The sequence below is a fragment of the Agelaius phoeniceus genome, chromosome 20 (assembly GCF_051311805.1).
Source record: "Agelaius phoeniceus isolate bAgePho1 chromosome 20, bAgePho1.hap1, whole genome shotgun sequence".
Classification (NCBI taxonomy): Eukaryota; Metazoa; Chordata; class Aves; order Passeriformes; family Icteridae; genus Agelaius; species Agelaius phoeniceus.
In genome coordinates, this window is record NC_135284.1 from 1,319,975 (window position 1) to 1,341,863 (window position 21,889).

At 49.6% G+C, this 21,889-nt stretch overlaps 1 protein-coding gene across 1 annotated transcript; it reads right to left on the bottom strand.

Annotated features, from left to right (window-relative positions):
- Window positions 1-1,240: 1,240 nt before the first annotated feature.
- TADA2A (transcriptional adaptor 2A) lies at window positions 1,241-21,820 on the bottom strand. Its single transcript, XM_054646866.2, has 16 exons — window positions 21,718-21,820; window positions 20,775-21,007; window positions 20,022-20,128; window positions 19,753-19,812; window positions 19,105-19,196; window positions 18,312-18,469; window positions 16,847-16,935; window positions 15,814-15,886; window positions 11,283-11,346; window positions 9,916-9,959; window positions 9,302-9,412; window positions 7,938-8,009; window positions 7,139-7,271; window positions 6,297-6,340; window positions 4,021-4,094; window positions 1,241-2,720 (listed from the first exon to the last, which is right to left on the bottom strand). The coding sequence occupies exons 2-16, from the start codon at window positions 20,797-20,799 to the stop codon at window positions 2,535-2,537; spliced, it is 1,332 nt and encodes a 443-aa protein (XP_054502841.1). The 5' UTR covers window positions 20,800-21,007; window positions 21,718-21,820; the 3' UTR covers window positions 1,241-2,534.
- Between the last annotated feature and the right edge of the window lie 69 nt (window positions 21,821-21,889).

A 21,889-nucleotide genomic window follows, 5' to 3' on the forward strand; every position in this document is an offset into this window, starting at 1 on the left:
TGTGGTTCCCCTATGGAAGTGTGTTCAGCTCCTTGGGCAGCAGCCAGGTGGGAAGAGGCCCAGTGGGCTGGGGGCTGCAGGAATTGGTGTGCCTGGTGCTGGGCTCAGTCCCAGCACTGTCCAATGGCTCCAGTCACAGGGAGGGCTGTGGGAATGTGCTTTCTCCACAGTCACCAATAAATCCATGCTGGCTTTTCCTGGAAGGTCACCCAGCCAGTTTGCTGGAAGGCCAGAGATCACCATGGGGCATCACCACATGGATTTTTCCCTTTTCCCTTCTCACCAGGATGGCAGCCTGGGCTTTCTCTAACCACAGCTCAAAAGCTGCTGCTCCAGCGTGGTGTTTTCTCCCAAGGAGGTTTAGGTTTAGGTTTCACAGGCCCCTCCTGACGGGAATTTGAGCAGGCACTAAAACTAGGGCTCCTTGTGTGCCGCTGTTATCTGCTGTTATCGGCGTTATCTGCTCCGTGGGGAGCAGGAGCCGCTGCTGGGGCGGGAGGAGCCCCCGGGATCTGCTCCAGGCAGCCCCCACCCCCCGGGCTGAGTCACAGCGGGCCCAGCGTTTGCTGCTGGGGTGACGGCAGCTGTGAGTCCCAAAAAAAGCCCCCAGCACTGATGCTTTAATGACAGGCGGATAACACAGCCCCGGGAAGACTCATTCCGTGCATAGCTCAGTGCTGTGACTAAGCTGGAGCAGCCTCCCTGTGTCACCCCGGCCCTGGTGTCACCAATCCTGCAGGTCCCACCAGCCCAAAGTGCCCATCTCCAGCCTGGTTCCATATTTAATGTTCCATGGCCACCTGAGTCTGTAATTAAGGATCTGCATCCCCCAGCTGGGAGTCTGGAGTGCAGCAAGGGCTGGTGTTCCCCAGCCCCCCAAAAACAACCCTAGGATGGTTCCAGTGCCCTCAGCTCCTTTACTGCCTTTGGGTGCAAGTCACCCAAAAGCAAGGCAGTCTGGCTGTTAATTGTTAAAAGACAAGTGGGAAAAACATTCCCAAGGTTTTACAGCTTGCTGTGCCCTCTCCCTCGGCATCCCCAGTCTCAATTTCTGGATTGAATCTCCAACACGTCGTTTATTGCTGCTGCTTTTCTTTAAACAGTAATATTTGCTAGGCAATGCAGTGCCTGCATCCCCACGGCCGCTGCTGGGGTTTATCTCCCCTCTCCTGGTGAGGAGCTGATGGATATAGATCCAGGCAGCTGTGTGACCTTTACAGTCTCACTCCGAGGCTGGGGATGCGGATGTAAGATTGTTTCAAGTCATTTTGATTTTATTACAAACCAAAATACTTCACATTCAATGGCACCTCCTGTCCACAGGATAATTACTCTTGGGGAACAAACAACAACCCAAATCTCAACACCTTAGCCAGGTACTGGTGCGGCTGTAGCTCAGTTAGGCTGTTCCATGAGATCCCAAACTTGGGAGCATCCAAACCCCACCTGCTCTGGCTCCTGGCTTTCCTGTGGGACATCATTCCAGCACTGCACCTTAGCAGGAAGCTGTCTGACAAACAATTCACTGTTCAACAAACACACGAGCTGCACCTGCAGAGAACCATCTTCATCATCCAACTGACTGCCAAATCCCAACGTTTGGTGCTGGAGCTCCTGGATCAGCTGATGGCATGGGGACTGTGTTTGAGCACTGACTTGTGGCACCTCCTCAGGCATGGCACTGGTAATGCTGAGGGAATAAAACCCCACCAACAGGAGCTTCTTCACTCCTTTTTTGTGGGAGAACATCAGGGTCCCGAGAACCTTTTTATTCCTGTTCCCAAAAGCTGCAGTGGCTGTAGCTTCCAGCCTTCCCAAGGAGCAGAAGACTGAATTGGAGGGATTATATTTAACCTGACACCCCCAAATCACGGGGGGAGCAGGATCCAAGCTCCTTGGTTTGTGCAGAGCCCTCCTGCTGGGATATGTGCTAATACCACATAAAAGTAACAACTGTTGAGGAGCTTCCCTGCCATGTCCTTTCCCATCCTTTTTCACAATTAAGTTAAAAAGCCCGGACCAGTGCAAGCTCTATTTTTACACCCTCGGGCACGTGCTGTCGCCTCTGAGAGCTGCTGCTGATTTAGGAAGAAACACAAGGAGGGAGGGACTGCATTTCTCTACCCTGTACTGCAAAAAGTGTGGCTGTGTCCTTATTCTTTGTCAGCAGCAGCGCAGAGGCACCGTGATGCTCTCTGCAGCCACGGGAGGTGTGAGGAATGAATGCCCATTCACGTTTAACATCAGCCTCTGTGGCACACCATCCTTCCCAGCGCTGCGAGGCAGAGGAATCCTGACAACAGCAGAGTCAAAAGGAACCCAGACAAATGTCAGCATTCATGCAATTTAACAAAGCTCCCTACTTGTTTTTACAAAAAGAAAAAAAAAAAGGGGAAAAAAAAAAAAGCTCCAAAAGGTTTTAAACAAAAGGAAATGTCCTTCATTCAACACTGGTGAAATCTTTCAGCGCTGTCAAAGTGACTTCAAAGCTTTCTCCACATCTGCCTACTCCAGCCAAGCACTGCTGCCTGTCCTCAGGCCTTTGTGATGTACCCTTCTCTGATCAGGAAGTCATAGATTTTCCTGGTTTTGTTCACGTCAATCTTGATGAGGGCTCGAGCCTGCGCCAGTCTCAGGCCTCCCTGTTTGTTGCACTCGTTCACTAAAGCAGCTTTATATTCCAAATAGGCTCCAGGGACCAGCCTCACCATCTGACAGAGCTGCAAGACAAAAGGTGAAGTTAATAAACACCAACACTTGTCATGTTCTCCCATTCCCAGAGCCCTGCTGGGGGAGGAGCACGGGGAATATTTTCCTGAGAACACTTCCAGCGTTTCCCTGCACAGGGCAGGCACACGGGAATGCTGGTTTGGATCCACAGGTAGGGAGGGGAGGAGCCTGCTGGCTGCTGCATTCACAAACATTCCTGATGGAAAAATAAAGGAGGAGGATGAAAGCAAGCCCCGGGCAGGCAGGAGCACAGCTCTGAGTGTGTCCTGTGTGGGCGTTGCTCCTTCCCAAGCCCGGGAAGCACACATGCCACACTTGGAAGCAGCAACTGGGCTGGCTGGCCGGGAGCCAGGGAGGGCATCTGGCTGCTAATCCCCTGCAGACTCAGGCTCTAATACCTTCCACAAAGGCAGCTCCCCCTTCACAAGTCTGGCATGGAAGCTGTGCAGGGAAGGCATTCCGTGGTTGGAAGTTGGGTAAGGAATGGCTGTGCACAGCCCCTGAGCTGTTTGGCTGCACAGCTCCTGCTCAGCTCCCAAATTCCAGCTGCCTTCCAGGAGCGTGGCATTGCTCCTGCTGGAGAAACTGTCTGTCTCCTCCCTTTAATAAGGAAATGCTTCATGCTCATTCCTCACGGATAGGAAATTGCAGAATTCCTCAGCCCTCAGACTTTCTGTCTCAGCTGACCAGGAAATCAGATTCCCCACACACACTGATGTCCTGCCACCATTATTCCCGTGCTGAATGGAGCAGAAATGCCAGTTCCACCAAAGCCAGGAGCTGATTCCCAATGCTGCCAGCTCCAGCCAAGGGAAACATGCACAGAGGGGAGGCTGAGGTACAGCTGTGCTTCATGGGCACTGCAACCTGCCTGGGGCAGCCTAAGGACACCTCAGGACTTCTGTGAAGAAATAATAATAATCTCTTATTTCAATATTGTTGACTGAGTTAGAGGACAGGCCTGCACTGGGCTGAAAAACAAGCAGTGTTCATTAAGAAAAATTCACCCCTCTGCTCAGCCCAGCCTCATAGAGCAGGCAGGGAGATGGATGCAGCAACAGCACCAAGTAACACCCTGGTGCTCTGCTCCTTTCTTTGCTGAATCAGCCAGTTTGTGCTGCATGTGTAGCACAGGAGATTGACTGGAAAACCTGAATGATTTCTGTGAGAAAGGAAGAGCAGTCAGGGCCTGTGACTGAGGTGACATTCACAGCTGCCCAGGCGTGGTGTGGGCAGCCCTGTGCTGTGGAGACACAGATGATGGAGATGATCCTTCCATCCTCTCCTCACCTCCTTCTCCTTCTCGTTGAGCTTCTCGGTGCCCGGCAGGCCGGTGAGGTTCAGCGGTGGGGCACTCCTCCTGCCTGGGGATGGGGAGGAAAAGCTCCATCAGCAAAGCTCTGCCAGAACCACAGCAGCCTGGGCTGGCTGCTCCTGGGCCCTGCCAGGGAGGCAGCCCAACCCAGCTGGAGCCAGGTGTTTACAGACAGGCTTAGTCAGGGCTCAGCAGAAAGCTCTGCTGATGCCACAAAAGGTTTGCTTTTGCAATCTGAAGCTCTGTGAATGTTGCATGAGACCTGTGAGCTGTTGGTTTTTGGGAGGAACTGCAAGACAAAAGCTTTGTGTCAGACTGGCATCAGGCATGGCTCAGCTGGGCTGAGCCTCCTGACTGCCCCAGCTGCAGGGAGGGTGTGCCAGGTGTGCTGAAACCAGCACCTTGTAAGGATGATGAGACTTTTTATTGCTGTGATTAAGCCAATTTCTCTCTGGCATTACTGACAGCTTCACGAGGCAGAGTTCTCTTCAAATGCCTTTAAATACCATGCAGGTATTGCAAGGCAAATGCAGTTTGGGGATTGATTTTTTTGTCTGTTAGGATGAACAGTTCTGAAGGAATATTTATCACAAGCTCATCTGGTGTTTATCACTTTCACTGTTGTTTCTATATTATTATATAAACAACAGTTATAAGTTATTGTTTACTTTGCTGTTACCTGGCATAGCCTAAACTTTCACAAGGGCTCTCTGTTTGCAGACAGCTTTTTTTTTTCCTAATAGTTTTTTTTTTGCAACTTGCAGAGCTTAGGACAAAGTTTGGGTTATTTATTCACATTGTAAAAAGTCTCTCACCCTGTGCTGTGGGCTGCATATTTAGCACTGTTAGAGATAGGTGTCTACCCCAGGATAACTCCCCAAATTTGGTGAAGTGATGAGACCTTGGGAAATGTGCAAAAGAAATTTGTTTTTCCCAAGGATCCTGCCCTGGCCAGGTCCTGCCCCTGGCACTGGGAAGTGTCTGTGTCTCCTGGGCATCTGCAGGAACAGAAGGGATCTGGCTGGGTGTGAGGAGCTGAGCAGAGGGAGCTGGGGGACTGGGGAGAAGCTGGAGTGTGAGTCTGTGGGAGGTGTAAAGGAAGTTATTTCTCAGCACTGCTCCCCCTTCCCATGGCATGGGGCCACTGTGCTAGGAGGGACATGACAGAATTCAGTTTTACTCTTTTATAAACCCAGAAAACACCACACACACACACAAACTACATTAAATAAAACATATCAAGGCTGCAAAGTCAAGAGCTTAGAATCTAGAAGTGAAGCATTAATTTGCCCTCTTGCATATTCAGAGTGATGCAGCCTTTAATTAGAGCCACGTGGCAGCTCTTCCCCAGCATCCCTGGGCAGGATGTTTGCTTAATTAGCAACTCTATGGTATTCTGTTTGGGTTCTGTTCCACATGTGATGCTGCTTGTAAACACTGTGAGCTATCACAGCTCCTCAGGCAACACAATCCCCTCCATGGGACTCTGCATCCTTGACTAACAAGGAAGTTCATCCCTCATTCCAGACCTTCAGCTGGAAGACACTGTCCTCCCTTCACGGACTCTGAGATACACAAAACTGTTTTTTAATCCAAAATACCAGATCTTAGCAATCACCAAACAGGTTCAGGACAGTCTCTAGTGCCCTGACTCACTGCTTGGCACCCTGACCCAAATTTACCAGGAAGAAGGGAGGAAGAACATATAAACCCAGTGTCCACCTCTGAGAGTTTGACTCAAGTGGTTTAACAGCATCCACATAAAAACTGGGTGTAGGGACAGAGCCAAAGCCATTTTGCCTGGCAACATTTAACAACCTTGTAGTAAAACTTTATCCCAGTCTCAGTCACCCCATGACCTCAACAAATGGGATGGGAATTTATTTAAGTCTTGTTCATGAGGACCTTGACTGACCCCTGAATCTGTCCTTACTGGCACTGAAAGAAGATGGGCTGCTCTTGGTGGAAAAAACCCTGATTTGTGCTTGCAGACTGTGAAAAATCTTTTGTTTCCTGCCTTGCTAATGTAGCTTTAGGATGGGTTTTGACCTCTAGTCAGAAAAATCTAGAAATTCAGCAAAAATCCTGCAGGATATGTGAGTGGAATGACTTGCAGATTGATGTGATGTTGACTTAAGCAGTGCTTAACCATGAGGCTTGAGGACTGACACTTTGGCACTCAAGAAAAAGAGTCAGAAAAGGCTGTCAGAGAAATATTACTGGGTTTTGGCAGACATCAGCTAACACTTACCTGTAGTTGAAGGAACTGGTACCGTGGGAGTCAGGCCAGAATCACTGCAAAGAAAGGAAATTTTCAAATTGCCTTCATGTTTTTTTAAGCATAACTGCATGTGTTGGCCCTGAAAGTGCTTCTTCCACAACTTGCAGTAATTATACAATTCAACTTGCATAACCCAGGCCCTGACTAGGAGTCAACAGGATTTATAAATATTTAGCGTTCCCACATTGAAAAATATGCCTGAAACCTGTTAAAAAACCCAACAAAGAAACGTGGAGGGGCACACAATTAAAAATGCAGTGGAGATTGAGTGGGGAAATTCCAAACCATCTCCTGCACACAGGATGCACTTCCTTTATGTTTGTTCCTTAAATCCAAGTGCTCGTGCAGGGTGATGACACATTAATGATGCTGCTACATCTAAAATCATCTGAAATATTTCAGGCATCAGCTGTACCCTCATTAATATCCATAAAGAGCTCATTTCTCTCTGTGACTTTATGAACAGCAGCTCAGTTCCTGAAATATAAATTTGAGAAAACGGAGGGGTTTGAGTCCCTCCTTTGCCTGCACTCAACAAGCACTATTGCTGTCACCCACCTTTCTGCCCTTCTCAATTCTGCAGGCTGCTCCCACTTTGATAAACTGGGAATGGATTTGTTACTATCAGGCAGGAGAATGAGTTTGACACAAGCTGAAGCACAGAATCCCAGGAAGGTTTGGGTTGGAAGGGACCTCGAAGCTCATGGCTCCCAGGGGCAGGGCCGCCTCCCAGAGCAGCAGGCTGCCCCCAGGCCCCTGGCAGCTGGATGGGGCAGAGCCAGGCTGGGGCAGGCTCCCTGGGCAGTGCTTACATGTCTGCCTGGCGGCTGAGCCACTGCTGGCAGGCGCTGCTGTCCTGGATGTACTGCAGCACCTCCGAGAGCATCGTGCGCTTCAGCCGCTCCTCGTCCCGGCTCTTCTTCAGGTGCTCGTAGGTCCGGGCGCCTGTGGCACACACACACAGCCTGCCCTCACCACCTGCCTCCCCAACACACTCCTGACTGGCTCTCCCCTGCTTCAGGAGATTTTGGGAAGGTCAGGAGCCTGCCACTCCCAAAACACAAGCCTTGTCCCTGCTTCAGGAGATTTTGGGAAGGTCTCTGCCCCTGGCCCAGCCTCTGCTGTTCTCCCTTGTGGTGACCACTTGGCACCAGAAGGGATCAGATCCCACCCAGTACCCTTCCCCCCCGTTAATTTCAGGCCAAAACCAAACAAAAAAGGCTTCCATGATCTAATTCCAGGATAAACCAGGCTATTTTGTTATGCGGAGGTCTTAGGCCTCTCTCCAGATATCACAGGTGTTGAAAGGCAGTGAAAGTGTCCCAAGATAAAGCCCTGAGACCACTGGGCCATGACATAAATATGTTTTAATGAAGCTTTTGCAAAGTGCTGCCCAGAGCAGAGCTGTGTTAGACACTGATCTCCAGGCTGATGGCTCAGATCAGCTCCAAACCAGCCCAGCTGGACTGTGCATCATTGCTGAAGCCTTGCTCAGCTCCAGAGCCTCTCTGAACTAAGTGCCTTTTCATTCAACACATCCTGGATGTTGTAAAATCATCCTTCCCTTCCTTGATGGATGGCAATGGGCTGAATAATGCATCAGGTACTTACTGCAGAAATTGGTGATTCCTGCTGCTCTGTATTCCTGGAGTCTCTTTATTTCCCTGCGCAGCTCAAATTCCACTGTTGGACCCCACGAGGTGGCAGGAGGGAAAAACCAAAAAAAGCAAAAGTGGGTCAGTGGGGTGGACTGGGAATGTGGCTCTTTGTTATCTGCCTGCCCAGCTCAGCTCTGAACACACAAACCACAGCCAGGGTTACCCTGCCTCCACAGGATCTCAATATCTCTCTGTCCCTGTGCTCCTTGGTCACAGATTTCAGCTGATTTCTAGAATTTCTGTGCTCTGAAAGGCCATTTTCTCTTCATGCTTTGATAGTCCCTGTGCCATACCCTAGACAAGGCAAATAACAATAATGTGGGATTTCTAGAAGGCATTTCAATAGCTTTGAGGATCTGTTCCAGTCAGGCTCCTTATACATCAAATATTCTCTTGGAACTATGATTTTCCTAGCTGGACCTTCCAAAATTTTTCCTTGCAGACAGTTTTTTTCCTGCAGTCAGGAAGATGAAATTATGAAATGTTTCTTTTGCTCAGAGATATTTCCTGTCTGTTGCTTTCATCAGCTGCCTTCCAGCACTGCTCAGTTTTACAGGGAGCGAGTTTCCTTGTGAATTTATTTCCTGCTGCTGCTCAGGAGACCTGTGTAGTGCCTGTACCTGCCAGGTTCACCTGAGGATCTGCAGCCACTACAACAACAAAACCAGGTTCCAGGAGCAGCAGCACTCCCATGCAGGACTCATGACTTTGCAGGATCATGCTTTTGGTATTTCACGCCGGGTGTCCTGAAAACACGGGCACAACTTGGTAAATGCTTTGTTCTTTCTAATGAGCAACAACTGTCCCAGTTTAAGTCACAGAACGAAGCAGGATGTGGTGACTGGGACTGGAATCTGCCTAAATGCAGGCTGTGGGGTGATTCAGGGATGGAACAATGCCTCTCCCCTAAGGTAAGGACATAATGACCACTGCACTATGTAATTATGTGACATTAAGTACTTTAACCTGTGTCTTTCAAAGAATTCACTTTGCTGCCAGCTCCCAATCTCTCCACACAGACATAACATAGGGATTTTATTCTTCCCCTGGTACAGAGTCCCAGTAAATAAACAGTGCTCTTTAGATAAAAAAAAAATATTACCTCTACCACATGACCAGAATGTTCAGTCAGCTGCAAACTCAAACAAAGAGCTCGGACACAGTTTAGTGGAAAAAACCCCACTGGCTGCTCATTCAACATCTCCAACCACAGCTGCATTTGTTTTCCTGGGGTGGTTAGCAGGGGGAGGAGGAGCCCCTCGTGCCCCAGGGCAGGGCTGAGTTTGGGGAGCAGGGCTGCAGCCCCTCGTGACTCACGCGCGTGGCTCTCGATGAACTTGTCGTGCTCCAGGGGCCCCAGGATGCGGGCAAACCTCCTCATGGTCTCATAGAGCTCCTGCACCTCCTTGGGGTAACGCCTTTCCAGAACTGCAGGGACAAAGAGCCACGTGCCACCACCCCTGCTGCCAGGGGAAAACACCTCTGGGGGGCTGCTGGGAGCCCCCAGCCTGGGATTGACCAAAATTCCACATTTTGGGCGTCTTGGTGTCACAGCTACAAACTGCTGAGTGAAAAGCGACACAAGTTACAGCCCTTAAAGTCCTTAAGGCATAAAGGGTGGTATTTAAATGTTGCTCAGTCGTTTCTCACAAGAGTGAGGTGCACTTAAAAGGCCTGGGTTTCACCTTCCCCCTTTTCCACACTCAGCAGAGCCCAAAGTGCTTCTGAAGAGCAATTCTGAGACAAGAACTAAAACACTGGGCTGGGAGTAGTTAGAAGCAGACAGCTGGAAACAGCTGGGGCAGGAAATCTGCTGGAATTTAGGACATCTGAATATGTTCCAGTATGAACAAACCACACTGGTGACCTGGAAGTGGTGAATGTGTGAAGCTTTGCCACTTTGAAGTCAAGCACTTACACCTGATACTCACTCTGAAATTTTCTGAGGTTGATCAGGCCATGATCTCTTATAATTCTGGAAATGAAAGAAAATTATATTAATAAAGGCCATTACTCCTGCATTGCCTCACAAACACAAAGGCTTCAGAAGAAACTTTGATTTAGACCATCAGAGGAGTCTAAAACTAAACATGAATGAAATTTCCATAAGCCCTGGGCTGGCTGGAATGGAAACATGATGCAGTGTGTCTTTAATCAGGGTAAATTTGGGACAGTGGTGTGCATTAGCACGGAGCACAAAGGGAGCTGCAATCACTTTAAAGGTTGGAAATTGCTTCTTTAGGCACACATTGCACATCTACAGCATCTTATAACTTGTCCTTCCAAAATCAGAGGTAATGAATGTCTCATGAACATCATTTCCAGCTTCAGAGAGAGACAAACTTCCCTCTGCTAAAGCACAGGCTAGAGCTGGACTGTAAATGCATTTTTCCAAGGCAGCCTGGGTTTTAGGGAGCTGATGGAGGCAACTCTGGGCTTGAACTGCTCCTGCTGGGATCAGGGAGGGAGCAGAGGGAGCAGGTGCCTGACAAATCCCTTTGTCACTGGGGTGAGCAGGGCCACGTGCTCATTGCTCTGTGGTGACTCCACTCTGGAAAATAAAATACCACAGAGCTGGGCTGGCAAGGGCAGCCCAGAACCTGCTCTGTAAAATCCATGACATTTCCTCTGCTGTGCACAAAACCTTCCAGGCCCGTGCAGAGTCACCTTTCTGACAGTGACATCAGTGACTTTTGTGGCATTTTCCAGATTTCTGTCCCATCCTGCTGTTGAAACTTCACAAAACACTGGTGTAACCACAAGAGTTATGGAGAGCCCTGCAGCACTTTCCTTTAGTATGACAAGATTGATCATCGTGGAAATTACACCACATAAATACTTTTTATTTATGAGTTATAAAGAACCAGGTCAGTCCTTGCTGTCACTCAGCAGAACTATGGAGTTTTATGAGAAGGATTGGAGCAGCCTCACTTCAAATCACTAATCCTTCCAGTATGGACTAATCCAGCAAGATATAATTTTAAATATTGAACAAAGTACTTCAAAGTTATAATAAAACTTAATTTAATTAATAGATTGAGTCATTCTAGAACACTGTCAAATGAGTTGAATAAATTATTCAAGCCCACGTCAGCAATTGAGTTATCTTCAGTGTGGAAAACTAACTTAGGGGCCACTAGGATTTAAAAATAATGATGCAAATATTTCTGGGGGAAAAGTGGGGGTCCAGCAATCAGTCACAGTCTGGCAGGATTTTTTTGAAGCAGGAAATTCATGATGTGTAATCCATCAGCATTGCACAGGGAAGGAAAAGCACAGCGACTGCTTCAAAACTCACTTTTTCCGTCTCTGTCTCTCCTTTAACCTGGAATGATAGATATCTACAACTGCAATCTTCAGAGCTGCAAAACACAAAGATTAAAGAATTCATAAGCAATCACTGCAGGAGGCTGAATTTCAAGCTTTTATGTTCCCATTAGGCTGAAATGGTTTAAGAACCCTGAGGCAATTTTACAGGGGCATCAGCTCAGTGCAGCCCTTGCTACCTGGGGAAGGTTTCCTTTGCTTCCCCCTGCCAAATTCATCACTGTAAATACACTCATGTCAACATGAGCCTGGGCAGGTCCTGGGAACTCCTCTCCTACCCTTTCTTGGGCTCTTCTGCTATCTGCAAATATTTGCTCCTTCACACATGCCATAGCCAGGTATTCCTCCTCCTGAGGTGCCATCTTTGGGCAAAGGTGTTTGCCCAGAACAGGGAACTCCAAAAAGCAGACACAGCTCTGACTGTGAGGACTCAAAGTAGCTTTTGCCACAGTTAAAGACACCTGGAAGACTCCAGCTTGTTAACTTCCAAACTTACCTGTCTGCCAGGAGAACAAAGCATGGCTCAGGACAATGTGAAGAAGCAGCCCAGGAAAAAGCCATGCTCATTAGGAATCACATCCTTCCCAAATCAAACCTGGCTGAGCCACTCACACAGCCTCCAGCTCCTTTTTCCTGCAGCCATTAGCTTAATAAACTTTTTTTTTTGGGGTAAATTCTTGAAAGACAAGATAAAGAGACACCTATCACCTTCCCTTCCCTTTCTCTGCTGGATAACACACAAATTCTAGGTCATTAAATGAGTGTAGAGGTGGCTGATTTTTAATTTTTTTTTTTTTTTTTAATTTATGTGAATAATTTCCATGTGCTCTCAGAAGGAAGAGGCTCAAGGCTTGGCAGTGGTTTGGAGGCTGTGGCACAACAACCAGATTTTGGAAAAGGGGGAACTGGGGTGGCCCAAGGGGGACAGAACCCAGGGTCCATTTCTCTCTGTAGTTACACAAAAAGAGCAAAACTGATAGTGGCAGTTTATTGATTGTGCTCTCAGATGAATAATTAATAATGCAATTAAGAAGTGTGGTTCTGTGTCTATCTTAAATATGTATGTAGGTGTAAACACCAGGAAGCCCCAGCCTCTGGGAAATTCATCCCTCCATCCCTCTGGGTAATCAAATTTCATACAAACAGGGACAAAGCCCGGAGGCTGTGGGGATTCACTCAGGAGCTTGATCCCAACAAAACCCCTTCAGTTTGTCCCAAATTGCTCTGACATTAATCTAGGGGTAAAGGATTCTGTATGAGCTAGGAGGGGTGCTGCAATATTCCTCCTTGTTTTTCCAAATTTCTTGCATTTTTCCAGCATCATTGTGTATTTTCACAGTGAGGGATTTAGGTTTCCTAATTTAAGAACAAGCAGAGACAGCAAATTCTCCTTCGTGCTAAAATGTGGGGACGAGAAATTGGGAATGCAGCAAGTTAAACATGAATGAAATCCATTAGGAAGGGCTGGAATTGGAGCCAATTTACAGAAAATATTTTTGTAGTTTTGAAACCCTCTGCAAGCTCAGCCAACTTGTTATTTTCTGGGGTTTGTGTGGGCAGAACTTAATAAGTACATGCAGAAACTGCACTGGAGAACCTCTATAAATATCACAAGTAATTATGCACCTCTAACCATGGAGTTTTGATGCTTTCACCTGGGTGCACAATATTCTAAAGAAATGATGATCAGCTGGGGAGAGGAAGGAACAAATGAAGGGGAAAAGATGGAGTTTCTGCTCCCAGAGAAATGAATATTTCTGCCACAAGCCCTTCTGGAGGGGCTTTTGTTTTTAACAGGCAGCCTCAGCCAGGACAGGCATTCCCAAGTGTGGAATGCATGAATGAATAACCCTGAGTGCTCCAGTGCCCCTCAGAGCACGGAAATGAGAGAGGAGATGCTGGGGGAATGGCAATGATCTGCCTGTGCTCTCCCCATGGGCTCTGTTTGTGCTGCTGCTGTGAGAAATCCAAGCTGCCCCCGTGCTCAGTGTCCACTCTGGGCTCTGATAAGGCTCTGATAAGGCTCTGAAGGCTCCACTGATAGGCAGCGATTCAAGGCTCCTTCCTCCATTCAAAAAAAACCCAAATATTTTGGTTTCTGCAGAGTGTGACCAAAACAGTTTCTTTGCTTTTCATTGCTGTCCAGCCTCACTTGGTGTGCAGGAAAGTTTGTGGAACACTCCTGAGTGAGAGCTTTGCTCCATGGAGAGGACCTGCCCTGGCAGGAGAGGCCCAGATAATGGGAAGAATGCAAACTAACCCCAGTGTCAGCCTGTGGGACCAGTGTGTGCTGGGCTGGGGATGAGCTGAGGGGCTGCAAATTGCCCAAATTGAGACACCCTGGAGCACAGCAGCACCATGGCAAGCAGTTAAATGTGCCTCTGGAGCAGGGCAGAGCCTGCCCAGCACAGCAAACACTGCTCTGTCAGCAAGGACATGGAGCTTGCAGCTTAACTTCACATCCCCCTGCCAGTTGCAGCCCATTTCCACTCACTTCTAAATCTGTGGTTTCAGCAATTACTTTGCAGTGTTAGAAGTGAAAAATCATTTACATGAGAAGGGTGGGGGGGGAAAGCTGGGAAAAAGATAAATTACCAAGGTTCTAATTCAGCCCGATGAAAACTTGTAGTTCATGAAATATTCAAGCACTGTGGGCTGAATTAGGCTTGTAACTGGTTGGTGCTTTTGATCTGTCCATTATGTTTTTTGTGTAACTGCAATATGTATTTGCATGCCCTTACTGTACTGCCAGCACTGAACAAAAGAGAACAATTCCAGAATTGGACTGAAATGGGAGAGATTTCATACAAATTTGTGCCATCTCACTAATACCAAGAAGTGACAGAATGATGTCTGTGACCTCCTGTGAGCTGGGGAGAGCTGGTACAGGTCCAGGTTCTGTGATCCTCACAAAAGCTGCCTGGGAGCCTTCCCACCTTGTAATAAAGAGCATTTTCTTGTGGGAATACCAAGAACTTGTGTAGAGTGACAGAGGGAAATCTGACAGATAAAATACATGAGATAAAGCTTTAAATATAAATATCATATGAAAGATATACCTCAGAAAATACATCAAGCAGCTCAGATCCAGAACTTCTTAAAAAATAATTTTTACAAAATATTACAGAAAGCAGCATGGGAGAAAGGGAAGAAGGGGGAATTCCACTGCAGTGGAGGCACAAATATTCCCGTGGGATGTGCAGCACTGAGCTCTGGTGCACCAAGAGCAGGAAAGAGAGACCACAGGAATTGTGCTGGGGTGTCCCAGGGCCCAGCCTGAGTGACTTGCAGAAAATGCAATATAAAAGTCATTTTCAAAAGTTAATCTTGAACCCAGTGAGGTTTAACAGGAAAACAAACTGAGGATTTTCCTCCACAAGCTCTGCCAGGCACTCTGCACGCTGCAAATCCCTGCCATCCCTTCCCCAACACTGCAGACAACTGAGGGATGGAGCAGAGAACACCCAATGAAATTACCGAGTAAAAATATTGGACAGACGGGGGGGAAGTATTTTTTCACACAACACATAATTCAATTGTGAACTCCTAATTGGATTGTGGAAGTCCCTGCTGCAGGATGTGCAGGAGCACGGGCAGATCCAGCTCCAGCAGGGTTAGCAGAGCTCCTGCAGGATGGGGGCTGGCAGGAGGGGAGTGCAGCAGAGCCCCCTGCTCTGAACGTGCATCTCTCATCAATGGGCAGGAGTAGGAGATGATTATTTTGCTTTTTCAGTTCACCAGGACCCAGCACAGGATGAAACAGCAGAGAGTGGCAGGAGGAGTCCCTGGCATGGCCTCAAGCCAGTTTCCCCTCAATAGAAGCTGAAAGGGGAGAGGCTGACACAAGACTCAGGAGCTGCCCTGAGCCAGGGCAGTTTGCATTCCTAAAGCTCCTGTGTGCACTGCTCAACTTCAAACTGGCTTTTTTAACTTTGCCAAGCCTGTCTGTACGTAACAGGGATTTGTCTGTCTCCAAGGGATGCAAAGGCTTTAGCTCAGAACTGCCTGACACAGATGGCAGAACTCTGAGGCATAAACACAGGACTCCTAAACCCTGGGTGTACTTACAAACGTGGGGAAAAGCAGGATCTTCTCCTCTCTGTGGATTAAAATGTCACTTCAGTAATTCCTGTTATTGCATGTGATTAAGGCAGCATGCTCACAGAAACTCAGGGCAGGAACTGGGTTCATAAAATCATCCTCACAATAAGAAGGAAGTTGTCCCACACAGCTGATGCTACTCTAACTCAGGGCATGCTGAACATATGAGAAATCACACAGCTTTGAGTCCAACACTTTTAATGTGTTTCACACACACTGCACACCTCCCTGCTGCCTGCATTAACACCCACCCTGATGGATTTAATGCATTAAAAACCCAAACATGAAACCCCATACATTAAAAGTGTATGTTCCCTCCTAAAGTGTGTGCAGGAAGAAATAAAAGGCTGCACAGGCATCTGAAACAGTTTTCAGCCTGGGTACAAAAATATGGCACTTACCATGCAAAATGTCTGAATCATCTTCCACAAAATCAATATCTCTCAAATCCCACTCAGCATAGTTGTCAAACTCCTGTGCAGAGGTGATTAATGCAGGGTCACTAACGAGCACTGGAACATTGCCCCAGGTTTCAGAGCATGCAGGAGTGGGGACAGAGATGTTCACCCAGACATGGGGCACAGGGGAACTGGGACAGAGATGGGGCACAAGGCTCCATCCAAACAAACAGCCCAGGGCAGCTTTGCCTGGGGGAAATGTGTGAAAAGCACCCCCAGGGCTGCAGCTGGAGCAGGATGTTGTGACAGGACGCTGGGAATTAGCCAGCTCATGGGATGGAAATCAGGATGTCCTGAGCTGGAAGGGACTCAAACATCACCAAATCCAACTCCTGGCCTGGCTCAGGAGCCCCCCCATGTGCCTGAGAGCCCTGGGTGGGATTTTGGGGTGCTGATTCTGCTCAGAGACCCAAACCCAAGGCCCTGTGGGGCTGAACTCGTTCCTCCATGGACAGGAGCAGGAACTGGGCCCTCTTCCATGCCCAAAGCTGATCTCCCAGGTGCTGTGTGGAGCAGGGTGTGTGCTCCCCTCGGGCAGGTGGCAGTGCTGGAGCTGCTCCTTCGGCCCAGCAGCCAATTCCCAGTGCCCAGCAGGGCCACCCTGGCTGGACAGCTGGACAGACGGACAGCTGGACATCTGGTGGCAGCAGCAGGTCCTGCAGCCTCTGCTCCTGCCCTGCCTCTGCAGGCCAGCAGCGCCACCTCGGGCACCAGAGCCCTCATTAACCCAGGGCTTTAATCATTTAATCACCAATATCTCACCTTGGGAGGGAGGATATCTCCCTGCTCCTCAAAGCAAACCACAGGACTGAGAGCATCCCTCACCCTGTGCCCTCCTCTGGTGCTTTTACATGAACAGCAAGGACAGGCAGGGCCAACAGGGCTGTGGGAGCTGAGCCTGCACCCAGCAGCAAATTTAAAATAAATGGGAGGATAAAACAAATTTCAAATTAAATGGGAGGAGAGCGTTTCTTACCTCAACAAAGTCAGCTCTGGCTGGCATGTAGCCAGCCATGTCCCTGGAGAGCAAGGAGTCAAAGGTGGGCCGTGGGGGATCATCAGCAGCTGCAAAAAACAAAGGTTTTCAGCTGTTGAGTGGGGCTTGAGGTCTTCTTTTAAGGATCTGTAAATAGGTGTTTATTTTGCAGGAAAAGTGGGAATAATTAGCAGAAGAAAAATACCCTGATTGGGCTTTTATTCGGTGTTATAGTCAGAAAAGACAGAGTTCATCCAGAGAAAAATGCAGCAATCTGAGATCTTGGTAGTATTCTCAAGAGTCAAACACAAATTCAGTAATAAACAGGTAATAAAATGTAAACTTTGCATTTTGGAGCTCAGCATCCCCCTGTAAACCTCTGCAGTTCCCTGGGGCTCAGCACGCAGGTTCCTTTAGTTAATAGCACCAGGAGGGTTAAATCTGCCTCCTTCTGGGGGCCATTGGCAGGGCTGCAATGGAAGGCAGAGAACTCCCAGTTTTCAGAGCCCTTCCCAGCTGAGGAGCTCGGTGTTTTACAGACAGTGACAGTCTGGGGCTCACAGGGCTCTCAGGCAGGAGCTGAGCTTTGTGTGTCCCACGGCACAGATAAAGCAGGCCCAGGCACAGGGAGTTTGTCTTGGCCCAGGGCACATGAAAATATCAATAACAGCCAGGGACAGAACCAAAATTGCTCAGTTCCTACTGTTTAGCTCTAACCACTTTACTGGGAAATGTAAAGCTCCAGACAGGCAGCAAGTGCCTGGCCCAGGGAGGCTGGGGAGCTCTGGAATGAGCAGCTGCCAGACTGGGGGAATGCTAAAGATGTGAAATGCAAGGAAAACTGAGAATTTGTGAACTTGCTGCAGACTTTTTTAACAGGCAGCTTTCAAGGGAGAGGTGTGAAATCAGCATAGCTGAAAGGAGTGATTTTCTGACAAATCAAATCAGCAGTCAGGCCTGGGACAGGGTGTGTGCACAGAAATGTGCACAGGAGCAGAGGGAACGCCTGGAGGCAGAAATCCCTGCTCAGCTCCCTTTGCTGGGCAGGGTGGGAAGCACACTGGGATCTGTCTGAGGGAGCTCTGGGGTGGGATAAAACATCCAAAACCTCTGCTGGGGTGATTTCTGTGTGCTCTGGCTGTGGAGGAACTTCTGCTTGTGAGACCCTGCTGTTTGTGTCAGACAAAGGAGCTTTGGGGTGGGATAAAACATCCAAAACCTCTGCTGGGGTGATTTCTGTGTTGTGGAGGATTTCTGTCTGTGGAGGAACTTCTGCTTGTGAGACCCCGCTGTTTGTGTCAGCCCCTGTTTGCTGCCTTGCCCATGGAGCTGGCAGCCCTGTCTCTCTGGTACACCCAGGAATCCATGCAGTGTGAAGAGAACCCAGCTGCTGCCATCCCCCAGAGCAGCTCTCAGGCCAGGTTATCCCCTGGGAATGGAGGCACACAGGGTCCCTGGTACTCACAGTGGAAGGGAATGGCTGTCTCGTGGTGCTGAGCCTCCTCTGCCTGCTTCAGCTTCAGCAGCGTGGAGGCAAACAGGGGGTTGTTGATGAAGTGTTTCATGTAGTGCTTCTCACACTCCTCCTTGGATTTGGTGCACATCTGGTTGGCCACGTCCTGCCTGGAGTGGGGAGAGGGGGAGGCTTTGTGTGAACAACACAGAAATGATGTTTTTTTTTTAAATTTCTCCAGTGGGAAAAGGTAATTTTGGACAAGAGATTGGTTGTGTGCAGAGAACTGGCCTGTGATGGTGCCTGAACTCACACTCCCAGCACCAACACTCACATCTTGGTGCCAGGGAACATTTTTGGGTGCCCATGAACAATGAAATTCACTGATTTCATATGGGAAACCCTCTGGCTGATGGGAATGTGCCACATCTTTAACAGGCTTGAAATTACTGATGTTATTTGAGAGCTTTTCACACATTTTACTGACTCCAGGTAATGGCAAACTCTGTGACCAGTTATCAATCCTACTTCTGACAGCAACGTGCACCTCAGAACTCTCAGCTCTGCTCCTGTGAATTCTGGGGTTCTGAATTTTAACTATTTTTAATAAAGGAGGAGACAGATAGCTCATGAAAACAGGATCTGACACCACAGCCTTCCTTTAGCTGCTGAATCAGTGTCTCACCCACAATAAGCCACTGAACAGTCAATGTGTGCACTGATGGATTCCACAGTGAGATCCAGGGGAGAGAAAGGAAAAACTGCCCATCAGTGAGTGAGATTGGCTGAAGCACAGAACTCTCACCAGTTCCCAAATCCACAGTCCATCACAGCTTCCAGGAGAGACATCTCCTCCTGAGCTGTCCAGTTGGGGTCCAGCACAGGGAAGTCAGATGTCTGGGGAAGAAAAAAGAACAAATCCTGTGATCCTGTGTTCCAGCCCACCTCAGAAAGGGCAAAGAAGTTCTGAACCACAGGGTGACACAGATAGAGATAACTCTGGCAGCTTTAAACTTCCACAAAACCTGACTGAATAATTATTGGATTACTCAGGGCATCAAGCACAGCAAATCCTGGAACGTGCTGTGTCTTCCAGCTGTAATTGCACCATGTTGTACCACGAAACACAGAAAAATTACTGGAGACTTTAAGAATTATTAATTTGGGGGAAGAAGAAACAGCCTAGAGAAACAGAAGCCAATGTGCCTGGTTAAGGACTGTCAGTCCAGTGAGGTGCATTGTGCTACCCAGGCACAACAAAAAGATGCAGCTGGAAATGACTCCATTACTCCATTCCGTTCCAGGTGGATATTTTTCTTTTTTTAATAGTTTAAAACCTCTGAATCAAAGAACTGCATCTTCTTTCAGTGCAATGTGAGTAAGCAAGGGCCCCTCACTCCTGGGGAGCTGTGAGAGCCCAGACTGAGCAGTGCTATCCAAAATGAATATTTACCATTATCTCATAAGTGTGATCACTCTGGTGCTTCTTGTACTCGAATCCTCGGGTGAAACACTGCAGAACAAAAGACCAGAGCTGTGTTACTTCTGAAAAGATTTTCCCTGGTCCCTTTTTTAACTCCCATTCTCTGCGCCCACGTCTCAGTGCTCCACCCTGCAGCCCCCTTTGTCACTCCCCTGTCCCTGGAGAGAGCAGGGATGGCCCTGGTGGCCCTGGTGGCCCTGTGTGGGCAGTGAGAGCTGTGCCCTGCTGCTGGCACTCACCTGCAGGCACAGCAGGAAGGGAGGGGGCCCACACTCAGCACACTTCACGTAGGGCTCCGTCAGGTACGAGGAGCAGCCCCGGCACGGGGGCTTGTCAAAAGGGTCACCTGGGACAAGCAGAGGGAACCTCCTGTCACACAGGCACTGTTACACGAGCAAGAACAGCCCCTCAAACCCCCCCGTGCCCAGCCCCTGCAGCTGGTGGTTCACCCCAGCTCAGGATGATTCTGCAGATTTTGAATGAACTCACCTGTTCAATAAAATTAATAGCACTGTCAGGTTGTAATGGCTTCACACTCAGAGCAGGGTTAGATTGGAGAATTGGGAAGAAATCCTTCCCTGGGAGGGTGGGGAGGCTCTGGCACAGATGGGGCTGCCCCTGCATCCCTGGCAGTGCCCAAGGCCAGGCTGGATGGGGCTTGGAGCACCCTGGGACAGTGGCAGGTGTCCCTGCCCATGGCAGGTGTGGAATAGGATGGGCTTTAAGGTTTCTTCCAACCCAAATCAGTCTGGGATTCCATGATTCTGACTTTTTCCAAGGAAATGGATTTGAACTAGCTCAATTATAAGTAGAGGAAAATCAGACAAAACTCACACTGAACCATTTGTGCGAGCACTAAAGCACGTCCCCAAAGTGCCACACTCACACATTTTTTGAGCACATTCAGGGATGGTGACTCCAAAATCCCACTGCTCCAAGAAATCCCTGTACCATCAGGTTTTTCCTGAGCAGATTTAGCTGATGGCACTTACTGCTGAAAGAGGCCAGGCGCTCCATCCCTGCCCTGGTGCTGGCTGTGCTCCTTGGGTGAACCTGGCTGGCCCAAGCACCCACAGCGTGAGTCCCAAACTGTGGATCCCAAAGGGAATTCTGCCTTTCCCACAGCCCTCGTGGTGTGATCCTCCCAGGATGTCCTGAGCAGCAGGCAGAAGGGCTTCAGCAGCCTTCAGACCCCATTCCACACGGATCACAGCCCCCTCTCTGGCTGTGGGGAGAAATCCAGCACGGAGATGTGGGGTGATGGGGATGCAACCCCAAAGTGAGGGTTCAGTGCAACGGATGTGTGAGAGTTATGCAAGGAAGTGCTCTACACCTCCCAGAAGCACTTCCCATATCCCACTGCCCCTATCCCAGTTCTCAATCCCCCATATCCCAATCCCCACTCCCCATATCCCAGTCCCCGCTCCCCCACATCCCAACTCCCATTCCCCATATCTCAGTTTCCGCTCCCCATATCCCAATTCCCACTCCCCCATCTCCCCATCCCCATATCCCCATATCCCCATACCCCCGTTCCCATATCCCCATATTCCCAATCCCACATCCCCATCCCCATATTCCCATCCCCATATCCCCATATTCCCAGTCCCATATCCCCATATTGCCCATCCCATATTCCCAATCCCATATTCCCACACTCCCAATCCCCTCCTGCCCCCTCTCCCCATCACCGCCAGGCGGCGCCCCCGCCCGGCCCCGCCCCCTCCGCGGCCCCGCCCCCTCCGGCGCCGCCGCGGCCCGCGAGGCTCCGTGAGAAGCGCGCGCGTTCCCGCCGCCGCGCTCCCCGCGCCCCCCGCCGCCCGAACCGCGCTCTCCGCGCTCCCCCCCGGCCCTGCCTGGCCCGGCCCTGCCCGGTCCCGGTGCGGCCCGCCGGGGGCGGCGGAGGGAGCCGGGGCCGCCGGGGCCGCCTCTCACCTCGCTCGGGGCGGCGGGTCGGGCCCGCGCGCGTGCCCGGCCCTGCGCACGCGCCGGTGCGGGGCGCGCGCCCCCTGGCGGAACCCGGCGCGCGCCGCAGGCCCCGCCCCGCCCCGCCCCTTCCCGCACGGGGCCTGAGGGCGCCGGGCCCGGCCGGGACAGCGGGAGCGGG

Excerpts from the sequence above, each read along its gene's own strand:
- TADA2A (XM_054646866.2), bottom strand. The coding sequence starts at position 20,799 with ATGGAGCGCCTGGCCTCTTTCAGCA. Across the intron at positions 18,470-19,104 it reads GACTGTGGATTTGGGAACTG|GCAGGACGTGGCCAACCAGA; the intron begins GTGAGAGTTCTG and ends TCCCCACTCCAG. Across the intron at positions 16,936-18,311 it reads GACAGCCATTCCCTTCCACT|CTGCTGATGATCCCCCACGG; the intron begins GTGAGTACCAGG and ends TGTTTTTTGCAG.